We start from the raw sequence: 24,657 nt of genomic DNA on the forward strand, positions 1-24,657 counted from the left end.
TTTATAGCTCAAAATATAAAGCATCCGTAGTTGACCTCTGATACGTTTGTCTGCTCGTGGTCGCGATTCTAATATTCTTCTAGTCCATCTGTCGCTCAATGTTCTTGCCACGTGACCTGCCCATTTCCCTTTCTTTGTAGTTACATGTTTTACTATTGGGTATTCTGTCTCTTTTAGTGATTCCAAGCATGATTATTTACATGGCTCTCTGAGCTCTCCTCTTACATTTCCGCTGACTTTTTTGTTAATGTTAATGCCCCCGCTTCCGATGTCATTAAAGGTAATAAGATTGCCCGTATAGTTTTCTCTCCAGACATATTATGGGTATATCACTTTTAAATATCTTCCATAATTTTCCAAAAGCTGCCCAACCTAATAATCTATATCTCATCAAATATAATAAAAATGTATATTATTTTTATTCAGTTGCAATGCGAAGGCAAAACTGTTTTATTTTTCACTTAGTATAGAGAGCGCAAACCAGCACTCTAAATTGACGATTTTCGACTCTAGTTGGAGTCATCATCAGAGAGGCGTAGGTTTTCTGCTCTCTGCCCGAAGTGACAAAACTACGAAAGCTTATCCCCGCATTGCAACTGACGTTTATGGAGTAGGTGTCTAGCGACATCTGGCAACTGATAGTCAAAGTTTTCAACCTAATAGAAATATTAAAAATATTTATTATTTTTTTTCACTTTTTTACAGTCTATCTTTTCTATCAGGCTAAAATACTTACTTTTGAGTTATCTGCGAAAAACCGTTTAAAAACATGCTTATTTTGTAGAAAAAAGAGCATATTCACTCGTAAATAACTCAAAGGTATTAACTATATAAAACAAAAATTTTGTTCTGAAGCTATTTTCTTGTGGCATTTTTATAATCAAGTATATTCAAATGGGAAATAAGCCACAATTTTACCTAAAAATGATTTTATTAACGTTTCGACGCCCAAGTCGGGTGTCGTTGTCAAAATACAAAATAATAATTAGTATTATTTTGTATTTTGACAACGACACCCGACTTGGGCGTCGAAACGTTAATAAAATCATTTTTAGGTAAAATTGTGGCTTATTTCCCATTTGAATATACTTGATTAAAACAAAAATTGCTCAAAATTTTTCAGTTTATCCATTTTCGGACTTATTTTGGACGTATATTTTTTCGTTTGAAACGTTTGGGGGTGAGTGAAACCGACCCCCAGGGCAAAAGCACACATCGGCACAATAACACTTTTTTTCTTTGACTTGTTAGCTGTGTGTGTGTGTCAAATTTCATATCAATCCAAGCGGTTCTTTAAAATTTAGAGGTTTTGAAATATTTACTGTTAAAGAACGTACTATTTAACGTAATTTTTATGAAACTTTGGCGTTACTCATATGAGGAATGCTTGATTGCGTGTAGTAACTGCGAGGGCCCTGTTCTCGTCATCGAAATTGTTCTATTTCTTATACTACTACAATACTATTGCTAAATAAATATACAAATATCTTTTAGAAACCAAAGTGCACATTACAACAGTGATCATTGAACCAATAAATAGCTTGTAATGGGAAGAAATTTTCGAAATTCAGATCACTAAGAATTTAAAAACTAAAATTCTACTGAAATAAAACTTTTCTTATTACGAATTTATTTAAATATAAATATATCCATTACAGAACTCCATGATCTTGTTTAATCCGATCTGATATTTTCTCTGCCATCATTAATACAGGTCCATACAGATGTCCGGCTACTTGACGTGGTATAGCACCTTCTCCCACAACCCTTAAATTATCCATTCCATGAACCACTAAAGAAGCATTAACAACAGAATCTTTACATAAGCGACCCATTCTTGTAGTACCACTAGGATGGAAGTAGCTCATTGTCAACTGTCTAATTGCGCAATACCAATAATCATCCGAGTTAAATTCGTACTTTAGACATTCTGGAACTTGGTAGGAAATGTAGGAGTCGATATTGCCAAATTGTTTCCCCGTAAATAACTGTATAACATACCTTACGCCTTTCAACATGGTATTTATATCTGTATTGTTGTCGTCTGTGTAAAATCCTAAGTTAATTAAAGGGAAATCTCGCGAACTGTTTGATTGTAACTTAACAGATCCTGTTGATTTCGGATGTGCTAAATTTATCATCACATGAATACTTCCTGCCATATTTAGTTTGTTGTAAGCAGCAGTATTGTTGTCATTGAAATTAAACAATGTTTGTACATCACCTCCTCTTGGTGGTGCAAAAGCTATAAATTCTATATCTGGAACAGTAGTACTATCATTGTTGACATTTGCAAAAGCTATATTTTCAGCTCCAAAGCATCTAGTTAAAGGAGTATTAGCACTTTGATATTCGTGCACCTGTTCCGGTATAGAAAGCTCTGGCTGAGAAAGTTTCGTGGTAAATATTAGTCCTACAAATACTGGGTGATCTACAAAGTGCTTTCCTACAGGTAAATCCTTGATTACCGGTATACCACGATTTCTTAAATGTGCTTTGGGGCCAATGCCAGATAACATCAAAAGTTGAGCAGAATTGACGGCTCCTGCAGTAACTAATACTTCTTTTGACGCCGTAGCGAGATATCTTCTTCCATCTTTTATAAATTCGACGGCCACAGCTTTTGTTCCTTTTATTACAATTTTTGTAGCAAATGAATTAAGAGACACGTTAAGGTTACTTCTAGTTCCTTCAATAGGGTTAACATACGCTGATGCAGCTGACGCTCTTTTGTTAAAGTTTATAGTGGACTGCATTTTACCTACGCCAATCTGCTCTTTACCGTTATAGTCAAGTATGTTTAAGCCCATATCGAAGGCAGCAGCTTGGAAGTAGGTGTCATTGATTACAGAAGAAGGACCCGTATGATTAACGTGAACTGGTCCAGTAGTTCCGTGGTACGTTAGATCTGGGTTAAGAAAATCGGCCGTTTCTGATTTTTTAAAATAAGGTAAGCATTCCCCGTATGACCAACTTGGATTTCCAAGCTTAACCCATTGGTTGTAATCATCAGCATTACCACGGACGTAAAGCATAGCGTTGATCAAACTGGATCCACCAAGACCTCTTCCTCTGGGAAAGTTACATGAATGGTTTCTCATGCCTAGAATTTTAAAAAATTATTAAATAAATAAAACTTTTTGAAAACATAATAAAACTATCGGTAGTACTGAAGTTTTCGTGGAAACAAACAGTGTATACAGGATAGCGATAAACTATGGAATCAAGTAAACTATAAAGACGATATTCATAAAACTTTGCATGCAAATCCAATGACACATAACGTATTTAATGCCTTTTTTTCTTTATTACCCTACTTCTGGTTTCACTGGAAATACCGTCAACTTATATAATTTAAATGGAACACCCTGTATATTTTTCATATTTAAAAAATTATTATTCCTAATTCAGATACACCAAGTTTGGTAGAAAAAATTAGTGAAAACGAGAAACAAATCACTCTACGGTTAATGAAAAGGTACAGTTATTTCCTAAGACCTATAGTATGGGAGGAAAGTTTGCTAAATTTGCAGTCACTCGAGCGTTATGGAGACGTATTGGGTTGTGATTATTAGGTCTTAAAAGCAAAAAAGTTAATTAAAGTTTTCCATTTTAGTGGGGACTTTCCATTTTTAATTTAATTTTCCATTTCCAACAATCGTTTTTCCTATTATAGCGGCATCTATCCATAATTCTAAAAATGTCTCGACTAAAATTTGCTTATTTTTAAGCAAAGAATACAAATCTGCAATAAAAATTGGGGGCTCCTATTAAAGATTTTAAAGTAACCCCCACCCCACCTCCGTGTGGGGTCGCCTTTGGTACTACAGCGGAACCTCGATAAGTCGGATTAATCGGGACCGCGGCCGATCCGGGTAATCGAAAATCTGAGTTAGCCGAAGAATATGGTAAAAATTGATAAAATACGGTATACTTACAGATAAACTCCATTATAATTGCTTAAACATGAAATACATATGCACAGTGCATCTAAATTACGTACAGTTGTATACAGAATTATTTATTTCTTCGAAAAAACTCAGTCAATGTGAAAAATGTTTTATTTGTCTGATGAAAATCAGTCCGGGTTAGCCGGACTTCCGGGTTATCGGAGGCCGACTTATCGGGGTTACACTGTATTCGATAGATTTTTTAAAAATATTGAATAAATGTATTTTGCAGTTTTGGATTTGATGTTCATTTCGCGAAATATCGCGGGGTTCGTATTTAACATTTTAAATTTAGCCCCCCTCTCTGAAGGAGGTTGTGCTTGGTATCATTCGATAGATTTTTGAAAAATATTAAACAAATATTTTTTAGTTTTTCGATCTGACTTTCATCTCGCGAAATATTCCCCTTTTTTGTGAAAATTTTTGACTCGCCAATTATTTTCTTACCGCCCTGCTTAAATCGTCAGAATTTTGAAATATACACTCTTTTGCATGTACTTAACTTACAATTATAGTTATCTTAATCTTACAATTTTGAGTTTTTCTAAGAATAGATTTTTTTTTGGACCCCCCTTAACGAACTCCCTTGTATTAAGAGCCAATATATGGTAGAGGTACATATGCAGGATACCAGGTTTCTGCCCATATGATAATCTGACGAGCTCGAGTAACTGCAAAAATACCCGCTTCAGCTCCCCTACCACTATGAGAAAAATTCACCTCAAATAAAAAAATGTAAATTTGTTTGTAAAAGGTATATTTAAATTTTATTATTTTAGAAATAAAATTTATATTTTTTGTGATCCATGCTATACAGCCAGCTACAAGAATTCAATCTCCTTGTGGATTTTGTAAATTCACTTCAAATGTTCAAAATGCTCGTTAAAGTTCATATCCTCACAAAGTGTCAGCCTATTAGCATAATTTATTTATTATTGTCTAATAAGAGTAAAAACATGAACTCCTGTCCTATATCTTTTTTGTATTCAAACAATATAGTAAGAAATAATCAAAAATACTATTACGTCTTGGTTTCGTATATTTAGATGTTTCTAAACTTTGGTGCCTCCGACAGTTGGAATACCCTTAAAAATTTATCAGATTATTTCATATCATTTCATAAAAATATTTATTTCACAGATAAACATTGATTTTCGCTTAAATTAATTATCCAACAGCCTCCAACCTACTTCTTGTCAGTTTGAACATTTGATTTAAGCGACTATTTCATTCATAAGAGATTCTGACCAATAGATAACTACAGAAATAAAAATTACAGCGATTATTTTTTTCACCTGTCAAATTCTGACGTTTTTGCTATTTCAGCCAATCACCATGCGTAGTTCTAGCCAATCATTGAGTGTGATACTGATAAAACAGCCTCTTCCTTGATAAAACAGTCTCTTCCCTGATAAAACTTAAATTACAGTCGAACCCGCTTATTGGAATAGCCTTTGTGCAAGGCAAAAATATTCTTATAACCGGGATATTCTAATAACCGATCATTGGTGGCTAGTCGAAATAAGTGTTACCGAATATACGTAATAATATTATTTACATACTGTGCCAATGTGTAGTTTTACATACTATACCAATATGTAGTTTTATTACATACTATGCCAATATGTATATCATATTATATGTACATACCTACATATTCAGTGTATGTTTATGGTTTTAGGTCTTTTTACGTCAATAATACAGTAGTGTAACTAGTACTTATCTATGTATGTGTTAAATACCAAATTACATTACATGTATGTGAATGAATACATTATATAATTAATATGAAATGTATGCAATATGTAGATATGTAAATATTTTCTTATTAAAATGCATACCTATATAACAAAATTACTTTTTTTTTCTTGAGAAATTATTGGTAATTATAGCTTTTTCGTTGTTAATCCGTGTGGTCATCCTTAATCCATTGGTTGAATAGAAGTTTTATTGGCGTCAAGAAATGGATTGTTACATTCTTGTTCTTTTCTCTTCTTTTCGAATTTAACAAAGCCATAATTCCATCTTGCAAACAAGTAGGTACTCTCTGAGTGAATTCTAACTAAACTGCTTCTAACAATTTTATAACAGGCAACAGTGCCTTTGTGTAGACAAATAAAAATTATTTTATGACCCATGCATTTGTCGGCTATGCTAAAGATCGAATTGGTATTCCTAACAAAGTAATAAATATTTATTACCCTAATAATATCTAATCCAGCACTACCGGCCGTTGACGACAAACCATAATACCAAACATAATTTAAATTTTTAGTAAATTGTAAAAAAAAATATTCTTTGACCTGCAAAATATGCTAATAAGCGGTATTATCTAGTTAGATGCTATTCCAATAAACAGATAAATTTATTAAGGAGTAAATGGAAATGTTTCGGGAACTTGAATTTATATTCCATAAACCGGGATATTCCTATAACAGGGATTCTAATAAGCGGGTTCGACTGTATTATTCTCATTGGTTTAATGATAGTTATTTATGATATAAATGTTAAAAGTACACGTTTAAGGCACGCATGTGAAAGTTTGCAGAATGAGCGATAGCGAGTTCTGCAATTCACATGTGTGCCTTAAAAATGTACGTTTTAACACGCATATCGTACAATATTTTTTCTACAAACGTAATTACAGGACAATATCTACAAAAACTTTTACTTGAACTTGACTGACATTCCATTTTTATATTTTCTTGACATTACATCAAAATTGCCTATACGGTCAATACGAACTGCAGTGCCTTAAATTTTTTTTAAAGCACTAGTGCCTTAAAGTAGCATTTTTAACGCTCGTATGGAGTGCTAAAAATTGCATTTTTAACACGGTTGTAGAAAAATAAATTTACTTATTCTTCAACTATAAAATGATTTATTCCCCGATTTAACAATTTTTGAATCGAAGCTTCTATACTGGCATTGTATTACCTATAGTAAAATTCTGAGGCGATTGTCATGAAACTAACGTTACGAAGTAGTTGGGACTTGGGAGAGTTCATTTACGCAACAATGGGAGTCAGTTATACTACATGTAAATCTACGATTTAAAAAATTTGTAAAATAAGAAAAATATCTAAATAATAAAAATAAATAGTAAATAGTGAAGGAAACAGAGGTTGAACCTCGCAAAATGGATACAAGTCCAGTTTAATTTTTTTTTCTGGTATATCAAGGGGTGCTTATTATGAGAATAACATTTTCTTAAAAAATTTCGCCCCGGAACCCCCCTTTTCATCCCTTTAAAGGGGATAATTTGTAGTCTTTGCGAAACGTAGCCCTTCCTGTAGGTTTTACAAAAAATTTATTTAATATGTAGTAAAATGAAGAGGACTATATTTACTACTATTTATTTCCCGAGAGCATATGCCTATCACCCACCGTTTAGCGGGGGTGACGCCCCAAATTTGACAAATTTTTAAAAAAGATGTTGTTAAAATTTTCTTTTCCTTAACTTTAATGAAAATTAAGAAGAAACTCTGCACCAATTAATCACAAATAAGTGGCTTATTTTTCGGTATAGGTTTCATTTAAGGGCAATAGCAAATTTTTTAATTACATAATGTTACATTTTAAAAAACCCCTTTTTATACCATCTGAACCGCCTATGCTAGAGTAAAAAAACTTTCAGCGATTATCCATGTACTAGTGTTATTTACAAATTTGTATAATATACCCCCATATTTTCCCCGAAACCACCCCAAAATAAGGAGGTTTAATAAAGAAAATAACCAAAAATTGATTTTGGGCCACTACTGTGGCTTTAGGATGCAAAGAAAATAAAATATACATAGGTCATAATGTATAGCAGACAGTGTGTTCTTTTATTTTCCGTAAGTACGTTATCAATAAAATGAATAGGTGACGAGAAAAAAAAACAAGAACTGGAGCCCGCCAAAGCATTTCTGAGGTTTACGGCGCCACTGTGCCGTAACGGTTGCTTATACGAAAAAATGCATGGACATTATTTGTAGATAAAATAGTGGTCTTTAATTCTGTATAATATTTATTTTAAAAAAATGCATAGGTGATGAAAAAATTGTAAAACCATGCTCTCCAAGGGATAGGGGTAGTTTCTGTAGTTTATATTCAAGGATAGGGGTACTTTCTGCAGGGATGTTTCAATAATCATATATTGATAGAGCCCTAATAAAACCCTATTGATGGAGCATATGTCCGTATGGGCCAAAAAACAAAAAAAAATTTCAACCCCCTTTATTTTTTTGGCTACAGGGGTTGCATCAAGAAATCGCTTTTGGTGTCGATGCATGGGTAATAAGACCGTGCACAAAAAATGTATGAAACATTTTAATAAAGGGCATGGTGTGTGAAGGATTCCAAGAAAATTACTTACTTTATTAATTCTCCTTTTTTTGGGGTGGTTCCGGAAAAAAATGGGGGTACATTATAGAAATTTGTAAATAACACGAGTACATGGATAATCGCTGAAAGGTTTTTTACTCTAGCATAGGCGGTTCAGATGGTATAAAAAGGGGTTTTTTAAAATGTAACATGATGTAATTAAAAAATTTGCAATTGCCCTTAAATGAAACCTATACCAAAAAATCAGCCACTGATTTGTGATTAATTGCCGTAGGGTTTATTCTTAACTTTCAGTACAGTTAGGCAAAAATAATTTTTTTTAAAAACATCTTTTTTAAAAATTTGTCAACTATGGGGCGCCACCCCCGCTAAACGGTGTGTGATAGACATATGCTGTCGGGAAATAAATAGTAGGAAATATATTCCTCTTCATTTTACTATTTAGTAAATTTTTTGTAAAACGCACAGGAAGGGCTACGTTTCGCAAAAACCACAAATTACCCCCCTTAAAGGGATGAAAACGGGGGTTCCGAGGCGAAATTTTTTAAGAAAATGTTAGTTTCATAATATGCATTCCTTGATATACCAGAAAAAAAATAAAACCGGACTTGTGTCCATTTTGCGAGGTTCAACCGCTGTTTCCTACACTAAAAATAATTTACTAAAATTTTAAAAATTATTTAAAATTTAAAAATAATAAAACATAGTGTAAAGCTCCTCGTTATACTACAGTACCGCCTACTGTACCACTTTTTTCTACCAAACTTGGCATGCATGAATTAAAAATAATTTTTTTTTTAAAACTCCAAAATATACAGGGTCTCATTAAAAAATTTAAGGGGTAGATGCTTTATGTGTTATTATGCTTACGTGAGACGTTTCGTGAGTAGTTTTTGTTTTGTTTCTAAGATGTTTAGTTGGTTCATTACTTTATCCCAACCCTGTATTTACTCACCCTGGCAACACTGTGATTGCGGTGTGGACTTATAGCCCCAGTTGTATTTAGAGTTTATTGAGTATACCAACATAGCAGGCATATCTGTCATATTATTTCCTCTATCACCTGCTTCTATCAGCAAAATTTTCCAGCTCGAAATCTCAGAAAGTCGGCTAGCTAATACGCAGCCAGCGACACCTCCACCAACAATAACGAAATCAAATGTACCAAAATCTAAAACAAATATGACAGATATTAAGCTGTTATTGTTATTGCATTTTAAAGTAAATATACAAATGTTCTTTATTAAGCAATTTTACCTTTTGTGTAGTTAACCACTATAGTCTAGTAAAATAAAATTACACTACATGTAAATCAAAATGTAAATTCGTACAGGTTGAAACAAATTTTATATCAAAGTTTAGGTGGGTACAAAAGATATTTTCAAAAAAGTATCCAAATCATAAAAGGGCATCATTGTTTAAATAATTAAAAAGGGGTCATTTTTGCAAAAAAATTACTTTTTTAACTGCTGAAGTCATTCAATTACTAATGAAGGTCTACAGAATTGTTTTCTGCAAAGTTGAAGGGTAAATATTTCACATAAGACTTACTAAATTAAATTTGCCCCCCTATTTATTTAAATAATTATACATAAAAGTTTAAAAACAAATTTGCAAAAAAATATTTTTAGCGTTTTAAATAAGCACTATCAAATATATTATTTTACTGGAGAAGTTGCGGTATGTTATGAGTATTAACTGAAAAAAAATTGGTCCAAAAATATTTAATATTTTTTGAGATATTGAATTTGTTTATTAAATGTTACTCTATTTTCAATTGCAAAAACGCGATTGTTGCCAAAGAAATATTCACCTGTATTAAATCCTATTATTTTTAAAAAGACTAAGTTTTCACTCTAATGGCATATAAAACAACATAATGCTATTCTACATCCCACCAGAATGAAAACAATGGGAACCTTCTCTGGTTACACCTCCGAGGCTTCTACAATTTGCAAGCCATACGGATGCTGAGACTAAGGAAGATGAGGGAATTCTACAATTTACAATTCACGTTCCATCTGCTCAGCGCGGTAAAGTTCCAACGAGAACCGCCGTATGGCTTGCAAATTGTAGAAGCCTCGGAGGTGTAACCAGAGAAGGTTCCCATTGTTTTCATTCTGGTGGGATGTAGAATAGCATTATGTTGTTTTATATGCCATTAGAGTGAAAACTTAGTCTTTTTGCTAGCAGTTGCCGCTAGGGCATCTATGCCATTTCGTTCGTTGCAATCCGGGACTGCACGCTGGGGTCTGTTTTGGTTGGATCAGGGAGAGCAGCATATGTGCCTCCTGATGAGAGACTAATAAGTTTCGAAACCGGTAGGGGTGCTTGCAGCACTCTCTGATTGGACTAGAATATGGTTCGGCTGTGTTTTTTCGTTTTGCAACGAAATTGAAAATGGTTATTCATTTCCTATTATTTTTATTTTTATGTATATTTTCGACCAATGTATTGATACATTCAAATTTCAATTAAACTTCCCCCTAAAATGACATTTGAAAATTATTCAAATTTGTTTATAACTTTTTTTTTAATAACGTCGAAGGGAATAAATATTTTGAAATGCCGTTTCCATAATTGGGTTCCTGGGAATTTTTCACTAATTAACAAATTTTTTTGTCTTTTTTCCTCTTCTTTTTTTTTTCTTGAAGTTATACTACTACGGGCCCTTTTAAGGTTAAGTTTCATTAAGAATGTTGAATCTCAAGTTGTAGATTCTAGACCTAAAAATATTAAGATTTGTCTAAAATCACTTTAATAAAATGTGGCTACTTACTGAGTTACAGGGTGTTTTATTTAAAAATTATTTTTACCAAGTACTTTCAAACTATTTGACATATCCTTATCATACTTGGCAGAAAGTGTGACTACTCTACAGTCTACTAAATTGTGATAAATAAAAGTTTCAATCTACTACCAGAGGCGTACGACAGGGGATAGTTAATGGTTAACCCTTCCCAAATTCTACGCCACTGAGGGAAATACTATTTTAGCGAAATTTTCTGATTCTCCAATACTTTTTGTGTAAATAATATACTCTTTACTGGTAACGATTAAGTCATTAGTTTTCGAGATATTGGACGTTTAAAATGAAACGACATAGTTATTTTGATTCATTAATAATTCATTCATTTTAAACTTCCAATATCTCGCAAACTGATGACTTTATCGATACCAATAAAGTTATTTACATATAGAGTATTGGAGAATCGAAAAATTTCGCTAAAATAGTAATTCACTCAGTGGCGTAGAATTTGGGAAGTGTTAATCATTCACTATCCCCTGTCGTACGCCTCTGGCACTAGCTAGAAACGATTATTAATCACAATTTAGTAGGGTGTATAATAGCCACACTTTCTGCCAAGTACGATAAGGATACGTCAAATAGTTTTAAAGTACTTGGTAAAAATAATTTTTAAATTTTTAAATAAAACACCCTGTAACTCAGTAAGTAGCCACATTTTATTTAAGAGATTTTACTTAAATTATAATATTTTTAGGTCTAGAATCTACATCTCACAGATTCAATATTCTTAATGAAATTTAACCCTAAAAGGGTCCGTAGTAATATAACTCCAAGAAAAAAAAAAGAAGAAGAAAAAGCGACAAAAAAAATTTTGTTAATTAGTAGAAAATTCCCAGGAACCCAATTATCGAAACGGTATTTCAAAATACTTAATCCCCGCGACGTTATAAAAAAAAAAATATAAACAAATTTGAATAATTTTCAAATGCCATTTTAGGGGGAAGTTTCGTTGAAATTTGAATTTATAAATACATTTATCGAAATTATCGATAAAAATCAAAATAACGAGATCTTATTCAGGTGAATGTTTCTTTGGCAACAACCGCGTTTTTGCAATTGAAAATATAGTAACATTTAATAATCAAATTCAATATCTCAAAAAATATTAAATACTTTTTGACCAATTTTTTTTGCTTAATACTGGTAACATAGCACAACTTCTTCTGTAAAAAAAGATATTTTATAGTGTTTATTTAAAACGCTAAAAATAATTTTTTGCAAATGTGTTTTTAAAGTTTTATATACAATTATTTAAATAACGAGGGGGTCAAATTTAATTAGGTAAGTCTTATGTGAAAGATTTACCCGTCATCTTTACAGAAAATAATCCTATTGACTTTGATTAGTAATTGAATGACCTCAGCAGTTAAAAAAGTAATTTTTTTTGCAAAAATGACCCTTTTTTAATTATTTAAACAATGATCCCCTTGTATGATTTGGATACTTTTTTGAAAATATCTTTTGTATACACCTAAACTTTGATATAAAATTTGTTTCAACCTGTCCGAATTTACATTTTGACTTTTTTATATTTTATAAGGCTACTATTAGCAAAATAAATTATTAACAATGGAAATATATGTTCATCTGGTTCCTAAAAAACTGATACGACTCTTAGTAAGATTTGGTCATTTTGAGCAGTGTATTTGGTTTGACATTGTATTATTTATATATTATATTTGTTATGACAGACAAGTAATAAAATAAACAAACAAACAACCAACAACTGATTACATATATTATGGGCCGGTTGTTCGTACGCTAATCAACAATGATCACTATCAAATATTTAATTACTGTCACCAACTGTCAATGTCAACTTTTATTGGGTTGCTAAAAACATAATTGATTATAATTATGAGATTAGCTAATCAATTAACATATCAATTATTAACATAATTGATTAAGTAATTTCATAATTGTAATCAATAATAATGAAATTGTAATTTCATAATTGTAATCAATAATTATTCACATACTTAGGCTCCCTGATCACCAAGGAAAACGTCATGACAGAAGAAATCAAGCAAAGGATAATCCTAGCGAACAAATGCTATTTTGGACTGAGTAGACATATGAGAAGCAGAAACTTAAGCCAAAAAACAAAAATAACCATATACAAAACCCTTATACAACCAGTGTTGACATATGGATCGGAGACATGGACCATCTCCAAGGCGGATGAAAACCTTCTGCTTATATTTGAACGAAGGATCCTGAGAGGCATATTCGGTGGCATCTGTGAGAATGGTATTTGGAGGAGGAGGTACAACTACGAGGTATACCACAGATATAAACATATATTTGGTGGAAAAGACATAGTATCTCTTATAAGAATAGGACGACTAAGATATGCAGGACATCTAGCAAGATCACAGCATAACAACCCTCCTAGAAGAATCCTTATGTCACAACCTGTGGGAAGTAGAAATAGGGGTAGGCCAAAACTTAGATGGAAAGATGGTGTAGATGAGGATGGGAGAAAAATAGGCGCAGCAAACTGGCAACGGTTGGCAATAGATAGGACTGACTGGCGTAATAGACTTGGGAAGGTCGAGGCTCTTTCATAGGGCTGTAGCACCATTGATGATGATGATGATGATGAATCAATAATTATGATTTCACCAACCCAATCCAAGTTGACATTGACAGTTGGTGACAGTAATTAAATATTTGACAGTGATCATTGTTGATTAGCGTTCGACCAACCGGCCATATGTTAATTCAAAAATTGTAATAATTATTAAGGTCTAAATTTTGACATTATTTTGAATTCTTGCAGTTTTCGTATCTTCAAAATGATTCTCTTCTAATTTCTCCAAAAGCGTGCGATCTTCATGAGCGGTAGATATTTTTGCTTTGCTAGCATGTGGAGCCATTTTCTGAGGTTGAACAGAATAAATTATCTGACAAATTTTAAGACTTGGCAGTTACAGTGACAGTTGCGGATAATAAGTATTTATCCTTCAAAATATTCCACTGCTCAATTTTATACAAAATAGGCTTTAAGAGTTGTATCAGTTTTTTTTAGGAACCAGCTGTACATAGTTTTAAAAGTTTATCAGTTGATTTTCTCGTGAACAAATTAACGTATTCCGCTATTTTTTTATTATTTTAGATTTTGCTTTGATGTTTACACAGTTGCGCAAAGGATTACTCAAAACTTATTTTTTGAACTTACACTGAGTGGAAGAAAATAATTCTTATGTTAAGATTAATACATTCTATAAGGACGAAAAGTACAAGTGTGAGTATCCATCGAAACCACATTTTAGTCTTATGTTTCGAAAAAATTCTGTTCTTTTAATGTTCCTGATATCTTTAGTAACGAAGAAAATATACGGTTTTATTCTTTAACATGATATACGGTTTTTTAACTTAAACAAAACTAAATTAATAATAAAATATAACAGTTCATACAAAACTTTAAAAACAGAAAGGCACGTAATAGTCCAGGGCGGATCTGTTTTGAGATGGACGTTGAGAGGTGACTCATATTTTTTTGCAGAAACGGCTTGGAATTAATTGATATAATAATAATGGATTTATCCTCCCACTTAAAAAGGTCCGGAACATTGTTTAAATAATCAAAATATCAAAAAATGAAGGAAAATTTTGATTTTTTTCTTCGTTTTTTGATTATAACTTTCAAAGTATTCACTTCAGAGAAAAGTTGCATTAACATAAAATTTGCGTAATTAAATTTCCTACAATATAGGATTAGTTCCGAATATTAAAAGTTGTCTTCCTTATTGCAAAATAGCAATATTTGCGAAAAAAACATAAAAAACAAGTATTTGCATTTTACGGTTTTCAACCATTTATGCTACACTTAGGACCTTCATATTTTACCCAAAAAAACTTTATGATACAGTAAAACAATACTGTAAATTTGATTAAGTTTGGTTCAATAGATTTTGCAAAATAAATTTGGAAATCCAGGTTTCGCAAAAAAAATTATTTTTTCAAAATGTTGCAGGACTGAAAATAAAGCAGAGAGCAAGTTGAATTTTTTTACATATATAAGAATAATGTACCTTTCATTTGCAATTTGTAAAATTAAAATTGGTTAACTACCACGGCGTCAGGAATTTTCTTAAATAAACATTAATTTTTGGTGCTACGCGCAGGACAGCGGTGTTCGATTCACACAACTTGATTTCCACCAAAATTTCTTTAAATCTTTATATAATATGTTATTTTCTAACTCTATATTTTGTTGTATTTTAATATTTAAAGTCCACAAAAATCAAACTAATTTGATTATTGTTTGTGAAATATTGTTTAAACAATTGCATATTTTTAAAAATTATGAACTTTTATTCTCTAAGTTAAAATATAAGAACAAAGAAAGTTTTTGCTAAAAAAGTGAAATTTCAAAGGACAAAGTATGTGTTTTTATTTTGCAATAAACAAATTCATTTATTTATATCGAAATGTACTAAAAATTAAAATTTATCAATCATTATCAAAGGTCATTGTAATGCCCAATCAGAGCGCACGTCTCCGCTGTCCTGCTTGTAGCACCAAAAATTAATGTTTCTTAAAAAAAATTCCTGACGCTGTAGTAGTTTACCGATTTTAATTTTAAATTGCAAATGAAAGGTGCAGTATTATTCTATATGTCAAAAAAAATCAACTTGCTGTCTGCTTTATTTTCAGTCCTGCAACATTAAAAAAAAAAATGAATTTTTTTGCGAAAGCTGGATTGCAAAATTTATTTTGCAAAATCTGTTAAACCGATCTCAATGAAATTTACAGTGTTGTTTTACTATATTTTATAGAGTTTTTCTGGGTAAAATATGAAGTTCCTAAGTGTAGCATAAATGGTTGAAAAACGTAAAATGCGAATACTTGGTTTTTTATGTTTTTTTTAGCAATTATTGCTATTTTGCAACAAGGATGATAATTTTTAAAATAATTAACTAATCCTATATTGTAGTAAATTTAATTACGCAACTTTTATATCAGTACAACTTTTCTCGGAAATGAATACTTTTAAAGTTACTATAATCAAAACACCAAAAAAAATTCGAATTTTTCCTTCATTTTTTGATATTTTGATTACTTAAACAATGTTCCGGACCTTTTTGAGTGGGAGGATAACTCAAATATTATTATATAAGTTATTTCCAAGCATTTTCTGCACACAAATATTCACCTCTCAACATCCAAATGTACTATGTAATATTTTTACAGATGCGCCCTGGTCTATAACGGTTCTGGTCGACACCTATTAGAGTTATTTTTTGTTGACCAGCGCGGTATTCACAGTTTCCCATAAGAGAGACGAGATTGTTTAATGGAGGCTCTGTGATGTTTTGTGGAATTTTCTGGTGTCTTTACGTAGACGTTTTTTAAAATAGCGAGAGGTACAATAGGTACATAGATTTCCTTTCTTTTATCACTTTGTTCCTTTCGCACTTCATATTTAGGAAATAATTTCAATAGGAAATAATTTCATCTAAGTGTATAATAAGACATGGCCTCCTCACGTATTGCATGTATATTTAAGGAAAGTAAATATTCAGGTATTAAATCGGTCCCCTTGCAGTCTCAACAGTGTTGACTCTGCATGACTTCTATTAATTACTTATGGGATATTGTCGGTAGACAATTAAGACTTCGTCAGCGCCTTCCTGTTTCCCTGCAAGATATAAAAACTATGGTTACTGATGTCTCAAACTCCATTGACCAAAATCAAATAGCCTGCTTTATATTCAGCATCCATAGACTATGTGAAGCTGTTAGTAGAATAAAGGGAATAACACGTGATATTAGGTTTTCGTTTACATTATGGTTCTTTGTGTTAAGTTTTGTTAACTGCTGTTTCATTATTGTTAGTGGTAATAATATTGCTTTAGCTAAAACACGTGTTAAAGAGTAAAACGATCTATCTTCTTTGTTGTTAAAGATATCAGAGAAATTAAAAAACAAAATATTCATCGTATACCTAAAAATATTCAACCTAACCTTTGTATCTTTTCTTCCCTACAGAGTGTCTCAAACTTAACATAAGAAAAACATTTCTTCTACCTGATATACATAAGTACAAAAAATAAGTTTGAGCAAACCTTTACCCAACTGTGTAAATTCCGAATAAGAGGCTACAGTAGCGATCAACAGGTAGCAACAAACGCGTTCCAAGATTGCGGCTCTAATTTTGAATATTTTGTCGAGATAATTGGCACACATATTCGTAATATAATAAAGAATGGCGATACAGAGCCCAATTTCAGAAATATGTTAGTACGTGGAAATTACTCTATAACTAAATAAAATATTGAAAAAAGGAGCCTGTACCGCCATTAAGAAGAAAAAAAATAAACTTTCTTCAAATAAACTTTTTTATCCCATGCCTAAATTTTGTGTAATCTTGGGACTACTAAAATTTTTTATTTCTAACAAGAAATCGAACATATTATAACTAAATAACTAATTAGGCAACATAGAGAAGTTATCACTGCCATTTTGACAAACCTGCGTCAGATTTTCTCTAATCTGTTCTGTCATCTTTATCGATATCTGTTCAGTGCAGAAGTGTGTTAATTTAAGAATTCGTTTTTGTTGATTCATGGGAAAGTAGTGTTTATTGATAGTTAATTTATTATATATTTGTTGTTGTTGTATAAGTTGTTGGCCTCTTTGAAAGAATAGATTGTTGTTAATTGTGGGTTTTAGTTATATGTAGGTAGGTAAGTATATTTTACGTAAAAATATTTCGAATTCTAATGCGAGTATATAAAGTTTTAGGAGGACTTTTTATTCTAAAAATATTATCAATAGTTTAACAAAATGGAAAAAGTAAATCAAACGAAAAATAAAGTGAAACCTTCCAAGAAAAAGTCCATTAAAAACCGTGCCAAAATTATGCGAAAATCGAAATTTGTTTCGCTTCACAACAAAAAATGATTATTTATTATTGTTTTATTATTAGATATTTCATGCAAATACCTTTCTAAATACCTATCTTAACATAAAATTTTCACCCATTTTGGTTTATTTTTATAAATATCTATTTATTAATAATAAAATCATATTCTATTCCTTCCATTTAGCGCGACTATGATATTGTCAAAATATTAATCTTAGATAATAGGTTTGTTCTAGCATCAGTTTTAAACCGTTTGAAACCATCAGCGAATAGTGGACCAGCGCGAGTAGATGGGATAGCACTGGTGACTGTATTATGTTTTCTCACTGACCATCTGTTTGCTGACGGTTTTTGACTAGTTTGACTGTTTGCTAGAACAAACCTAATATCAAAGATTACCACTGTTGCCAAAGTTTATCATACTATCTCCCGAAGTTATATTTTGTTGCTACCTGTTGATCGCTACTGTTTACTCTTGTTTTTAAGCATCGTTGTAGGTGATGCAGAACTTTTAAAACTATGTGTATTATTAATAATGGAATTATGTATTTGAAATGCAAGATACTCCCATGACTAGTGATAATAGTAACAAAGTTATAACTCATGTTTTTTTAGAAAAAAGAAACAACAAGTAGTCCATGGTCTTTCGATAAATGAAGCACATTGGACGTGACCAAATAATTATCTGTATTCTTTTAATACGAATCTAACATTGGCGAAATAATTCCTATCTCAGACTAAGCTTTCACTCTAATGGCATATAAAACAACATAATGTTACTCTACATCCCACCAGACTAAAAACAATGGGAACCTTCTCTGGTTACACCTCCGAGGCTTCTACAATTTGCAAGCCATACGGATGCTGAGACTAAGGAATATGAGGTAATTTTACAATTTATAATTCACGTCCTATCTGCTCAGCGCGGTAAAGTTTCAACGAGAATGGTTCTCTTTGTACTCCAATCAGAGTAAACATGTAAATCAAAAATGAATAACCATTTTCAATTTCGTTGCAAAACGAAAATACAGCCGCACCATATTCTAGTCCAATCACAGTGTGCAGCAAGCACCTCTACCGGTTTCGAAACTTATTATCATTAGGAGGCACATATGCTGCTGTCTCTGATCCAACCAAAACAAACCCCGGCGTGCAGTCCCGGATTGCAACGAACGAAACGGCATAGATGCCCTAGCGGCAACTGCTAGCAAAATACTAAGTTTTCACTCCAATGGCATATAAAACAACATAATGTTACTCTACATCCCACCAGACTGAAAACAATGGGAACCTTCTCTGGTTACACCCCCAAGGCTTCTACAATTGCAAGCCATACGGATGCTGAGACTACGGAAGATGAGGGAATTTTACAATTTATAATTCAGGAGGTGTGTTTTACAATTTATAATTCGGAGGTGTAACCAGAGAAGGTTCCCATTATTTTCAGTCTGGTGGGATGTAGAGTAACATTATGTTGTTTTATATGCCATTAGAGTGAAAACTTAGTCTTTTACCAGCAGTTGCCGCTAGGGCATTATTGCCATTTCGTTCGTTGCAATCTGGGACTGCACGCCGGGGTTTGTTTTGGTTGGATCAGAGACAGCAGCATATGTGCCTCCTGATGAGAATAAGTTTCGAAACCGGCAGAGGTGCTTGCTGCACACTCTGATTGGACTAGAATATGGTGCGGCTGTATTTTTGTTTTGCAACGAAGTTGAAAATGGCTATTTATTTTTGAATTCCTACTTCTTCTACTATGTGACTACTAGGTAGAACATAGTTAAATTAATTCAGCAGTTGTATCAATTTAACTTCTTCTTAAGGTGCCTTTTCCATTACTGAAGGTTATCTACAACTACAGGAAATTTCTCTCTATCTTGGGCTGTTCTTAGTATCGAATGTGTGTCCATGCATGTCCAGTCTCTTACGTTCTTCAGCCAGGATCATTTTCTTCTTCCTGTACCTTTTCTTCCTTCCACTTTTCCTTCCATTATGAGTCGTAAAAAGTTGTATCTTTCTCCTCTGTAAACATGTCCTAGATAACTGGTTTTTCTGTTTTTTACAATATTTAGGATTTATCTTTTAGTCCATATTCTTCTCAGCACCTCGTTTTTGGTCACGTGCTCTGTTCAATAGATCTTCAGCATCCTTCGAAAAACCCACATCTCTCTATACGGCTCACACTAAGTGCTTGTATTGTTACTTTTACTCATAGTCACACTTTTTTGTCTAAATATTAATAAAAATCATGACGCATTAAAAATTTCGATACCCCTAGATGGTACGCTTTTTCTTGTAACTTCTCCCAAATAGTCTCCCAAATAGGTAAAAGAAGCGACAGTATTGTTTCGATTTTTTAAGTGTTTTTGGCGGGTGACTACGAACTCTCCCACGCTACATATGAACACAATAGATTTTAATGGGATTAGTTTTTTAGTAGGATTAAAAGCGACTACGAACTGCCCCACGCTACCTATAGTCCATTCTTTCACGGTTTTTGCTCTAAATTTTAAAGAACCTCTTGGATTGACATGAAATTTGGCATACGCATAGCTTACATGTCAAAGAAAAAAAGTGATATTGTGCTGACGTGTGCTTTTACCCTGGGGGTGACTTGTCACCCCCTCTTGTGGGTGAAAAAATATATGTCCAAAACAACTCCGGAAATGGGTAAACTGACTAATTTTAAGCAACTTTTGTTCTATAGAGCTTTTTCGCCAAGTCAACACTTTTCGAGTTATTTGCGAGTGAATATGTTCATTTTTCAACAAAATAACCACATTTTTAGACGGTTTTTCACAAATAACTCAAAAGGTAAGTATTTTGTCGAAAAAACTGTTCTTAGCAAAAATATAGCCTACAAAAAAGTAAAAAAAATTATGTACGCGTTAGGTCTCTGGATCTCGTAGAACCAGAGTTATAGCCAATGAAATATAGATTCATATTCACCAAATTTCAAATAGAATATTTCGACGTGAAATATCCAAAAAATTAAGCACTTTTTGGGGAAAACCCATTTTGACTTTTTTAAAGTGTTTAAAAAAAGCTTTAATTTCTGTTTTTACGAAAAGTTTCTAGCATTAAATTTAAGCAAGTTACACTCAAAATAAAGTTGGTCCCTTTTGTTTTTGCAAAAAAAAATCGGGAAGACCACCCCCTAATTAGCTACTTAAATGAAATTAATCGTTGCCGCTCCATAAATTATTTTACTTATATTGTGTTTATATGATCTGTAAGTTTCATCGATTCAAAGTGTTTATTTTTGAAAAAATTTGGTTTCAAAGTAAAATTTTTAAAAATTTAAATTTTGAAAAAAAAGTATTTTTTTTTTCAAAATAACTTAAAAATTGTTAGAGATACCAAAAGTCTCGAAATACAAAAAAAGTCAGATTTGCTTTTCTGAATATCATGTATTTTTTTGTTTTTCTGTTAGACAAAAATTGATCAAGATTTGTGTTTCTAAATTTGCATACATTCGTGATCAGTGACTCGTTCAACCCCTTTTAACTACAGCCGTTTTAATAATAAGGACTTTGAACCGATGAAACTTACAGATCATATAAACAATATATACACGAGTCAAGAAACTTGTGAAGTCGTTACGATTAACTTCATTTAAGATACTAATTAGGGGGTGATTTTCTCGATTTTTTTACCAAAACCAAAAGGGACTAACTTTATTTTGAGCGTAACTTGTTTAATTTTGATGCTAGAAACTTTTTTTATAAAACAAAAATGAAGCTTTTTTTAAACACTTTAAATAAGTTTAAATGAGTTTTCCCCGAAATGTGCTTCATTTTTGGTTATTTCACGTTAAAGTATTCCACTTGGAATTTGACGAATATGAACCTATATTTCATTAGCGATAACTCTGCTTCTACTAAATAAAAAAACGTGATATATTCACTATTTTTCTAAATTTTTTATAGGCTATAGTTTTGCTAAGAATGCTTTATCGACAAATACTTACAATTTGAGTTATTTGCGAAAAACCGTCTAAAAGCGTGGTTATTTTGTTGAAAAAATGAACATATTCACTGCCAAATAACTCGAAAAGTATTGACTTAGTGAAAAAACTCTGTAGAACAAAAGTTACTTTAAATTAGCCAGTTTACCCATTTCCTGACTTTGTTTGGACGAATATTTTTTAACCTCCAAGAGGGGGTGAAAACCACCCCCAGGGCAAAAGCACATATCGGCACAATATCACTTTTTTTCTTTGACTTGTTAGCTGTGTGTATGCCAAATTTCATGTCAATCCAAGCGGTTCTTTAAAATTTAAAGGTTTTGCAATATTTTACCGTTAATGAATGGACTACTAGGTATTTAGATAAGATTTTGTAAACATATTAGTTTTTATTTTACTTTATTGTATTCAAAAAGGATCCCACTTCCCAAAGCATGAGCGAAAATTTTAAATTATTAAATAATGAAACTATAACAATATAATCGAATAAAATTTATATATAAATCAACAATAACTTATATACAATAACAAAAACTACAGTTAAACAATAACAATGCTTAATTTTAATGTGTGATTAATAATTAAAATAAGTAAGAGTGAACACTATATTTTAGATTTTAAAAGTTAGCTGCATAATAATTGCAAACTGACGTATGAAGTCTAATTTAGTAATGTTTTGATTAACGTAATATTCATTTAGCCTATTTTCAATAAAATCAACTTTTCTTGCCGTTTTATCAAGTTTTTTTTCGAATCTATGTGCAGTTCTAATTTTCACATCTGCTTCTGCTTGAAAATTTAACAAAATGTCTCTAAATTTAAATATGTCAGGATGTGATTTATAAAAACATTCGTTAAATTTCGAGTGAAATGATTCACATGCGTTTGTAGTAAATATAAGAGATGATGAATTTGAAGCCCACATGTAAGGTGGAAATGTTGAATCTTCTGTTAAATAATTATCAACTAGGTATTCACAAAATTGCAAAACTCTATCATCTTCTGGCATAATATTAAAAAGTTCATCAGAAAAAAAGTCACCAACATCATTTGGATCTAAATAAGGAATGCCGAAATAAAAAGCAATTTTAAATCTTCTGGCATAATATTAAAAAGTTCATCAGAAAAAAAGTCACCAACATCATTTGGATCTAAATAAGGAATGCCGAAATAAAAATTAATTTTAAATATTTTCCAATAACAGGTTGATTTTTATACTACGAGGACAAACCTAACTTTTGAATTTTTCGGTACCAATTTTGTGTTAAATGAAATTTGCAACAAAAAATAATAATGTCGGGCCACACTAACTTGGCTGCATTTTGAATTGCTATTTCAAAATCAGAAATTATTCGCTTCGGTTTGAAATTTAAATTCAAATCTGTACATATTGTTATTAATGTATCAAAAGTACTTTTGTACGATTGCTGTGATTTATTTGGTAACAAACAAAATACTAAAGGAACAAAAAAACCATTTTTGTAGCCATGTATAGTAAACATCTGACAAAAAAAGTAATACTTGCAACTGAAGTGAATAACCGAAAATATTTACATAATATTCTTACTTTCAACTATAATCAAATTTGGACTTTCAGGTCATAAAGACTTAATCCCCAACTTTCTCGGCGATGGGGCAGCAGGCACTTGTGATTAATGGGTCCAGGTAGTTCGTGGGGCAGTTAGATAACGCAGTTTTCGGCTTCGTTTCCTGGGGTATATTGGGGATGGGTTCATTTTAAAACGAAAACCGCAAACTCCGATATATACAATTGTTTCGTAATAATATTTTTATAAATAAATGTTACATTTATAAACTACACGAAGAAACTTAACTAATTTGATAATACCTAAGCCTCTTATTGTATCTGCAGCTCTTTACTTTAGCCCCCTATCAGTATTTCTGGAATGAAAGAGGCCTCGTGTCTCATTTGAAAGCACTACCATAATAAATATTCAGTCATTGTATGTATTTAGTATTTTGGTTATTTGTTCTTATTAGCTATGAACTTTAAGCTATTAAATAAACAAAGGATTACATTACTATTTTGTCTTACCATATAATGTAGAATCACTTGTATTCACTAATGCGGCATTATTTGTTGGTTGCTGGTAAGTTGTATAATTGGCTATATATTCTGACATTTGCTGCAAATACTCCAGATCTGTTTGACATTTCGAAGAACCAAAGAAAAAAGCCACAATTAATAATTTCAACATACTACTCATCTCGTGCAATACATCAAAGACACAGATGTAAATGCTTCCAAAACAAATGTAAATATAAATTGTACATGTAAATACATTCAAATTTTATCACCTCTTTAAATAATGAAACGATTTTCCATAATTTTTGATAGTCCAGGAATCAAAAACATTTTTCCCATAGAGAAAAAAATCAAAAAATAATGCTATAACCAACTGTAACTACAAAAAAAAAATATGCTTTGAAAAGCTTTTATTTGGAATATTAGAATTTAAAGTCAAATATCCAAATAAACAAGTTTTTAAGTTATGATCAAAAACTACGTTAGGCGTTTTGATTATTTATTTAACAGTTGTTCCACTAAAATATTGATGAATCCATAGATGGTAGTCTTTTGTAATATCTCATACTACATAATACACAATTCAACTATTAAACCGGGTCTTTTCAGTTATGTCGAGTAAAAATCTAACTTGATTGGTCTAATATACTACAATATTCCACAGGGTGATCCGAATTTTGA

At 31.7% G+C, this 24,657-nt stretch overlaps 1 protein-coding gene across 1 annotated transcript; it reads right to left on the bottom strand.

The window, feature by feature from the left end:
- Positions 1-1,613: 1,613 nt before the first annotated feature.
- On the bottom strand, positions 1,614-24,209 carry LOC114332048 (glucose dehydrogenase [FAD, quinone]-like). Its single transcript, XM_028281752.2, has 3 exons — positions 23,986-24,209; positions 9,235-9,450; positions 1,614-3,103 (listed from the first exon to the last, which is right to left on the bottom strand). Exons 1-3 carry the CDS (start codon positions 24,155-24,157, stop codon positions 1,653-1,655), a joined length of 1,839 nt encoding a protein of 612 aa, XP_028137553.2. The 5' UTR covers positions 24,158-24,209; the 3' UTR covers positions 1,614-1,652.
- Between the last annotated feature and the right edge of the window lie 448 nt (positions 24,210-24,657).

The sequence above is a fragment of the Diabrotica virgifera genome, chromosome 5 (assembly GCF_917563875.1).
Source record: "Diabrotica virgifera virgifera chromosome 5, PGI_DIABVI_V3a".
NCBI lineage: Eukaryota > Metazoa > Arthropoda > Insecta > Coleoptera > Chrysomelidae > Diabrotica > Diabrotica virgifera.

Bases quoted from the DNA above. Each gene is read 5' to 3' on its own strand.
- LOC114332048 (XM_028281752.2), bottom strand. From the start codon at position 24,157: ATGAGTAGTATGTTGAAATTATTAATTGTGGCTTTTTTCTTTGGTTCT. The intron at 9,451-23,985 runs GTAAGACAAAAT...TATTTGTTTTAG, and splicing joins AAGTGATTCTACATTATATG to ATTTTGGTACATTTGATTTC. The intron at 3,104-9,234 runs GTGAGTAAATAC...TTAAAATTCTAG, and splicing joins GCAATCACAGTGTTGCCAGG to GCATGAGAAACCATTCATGT.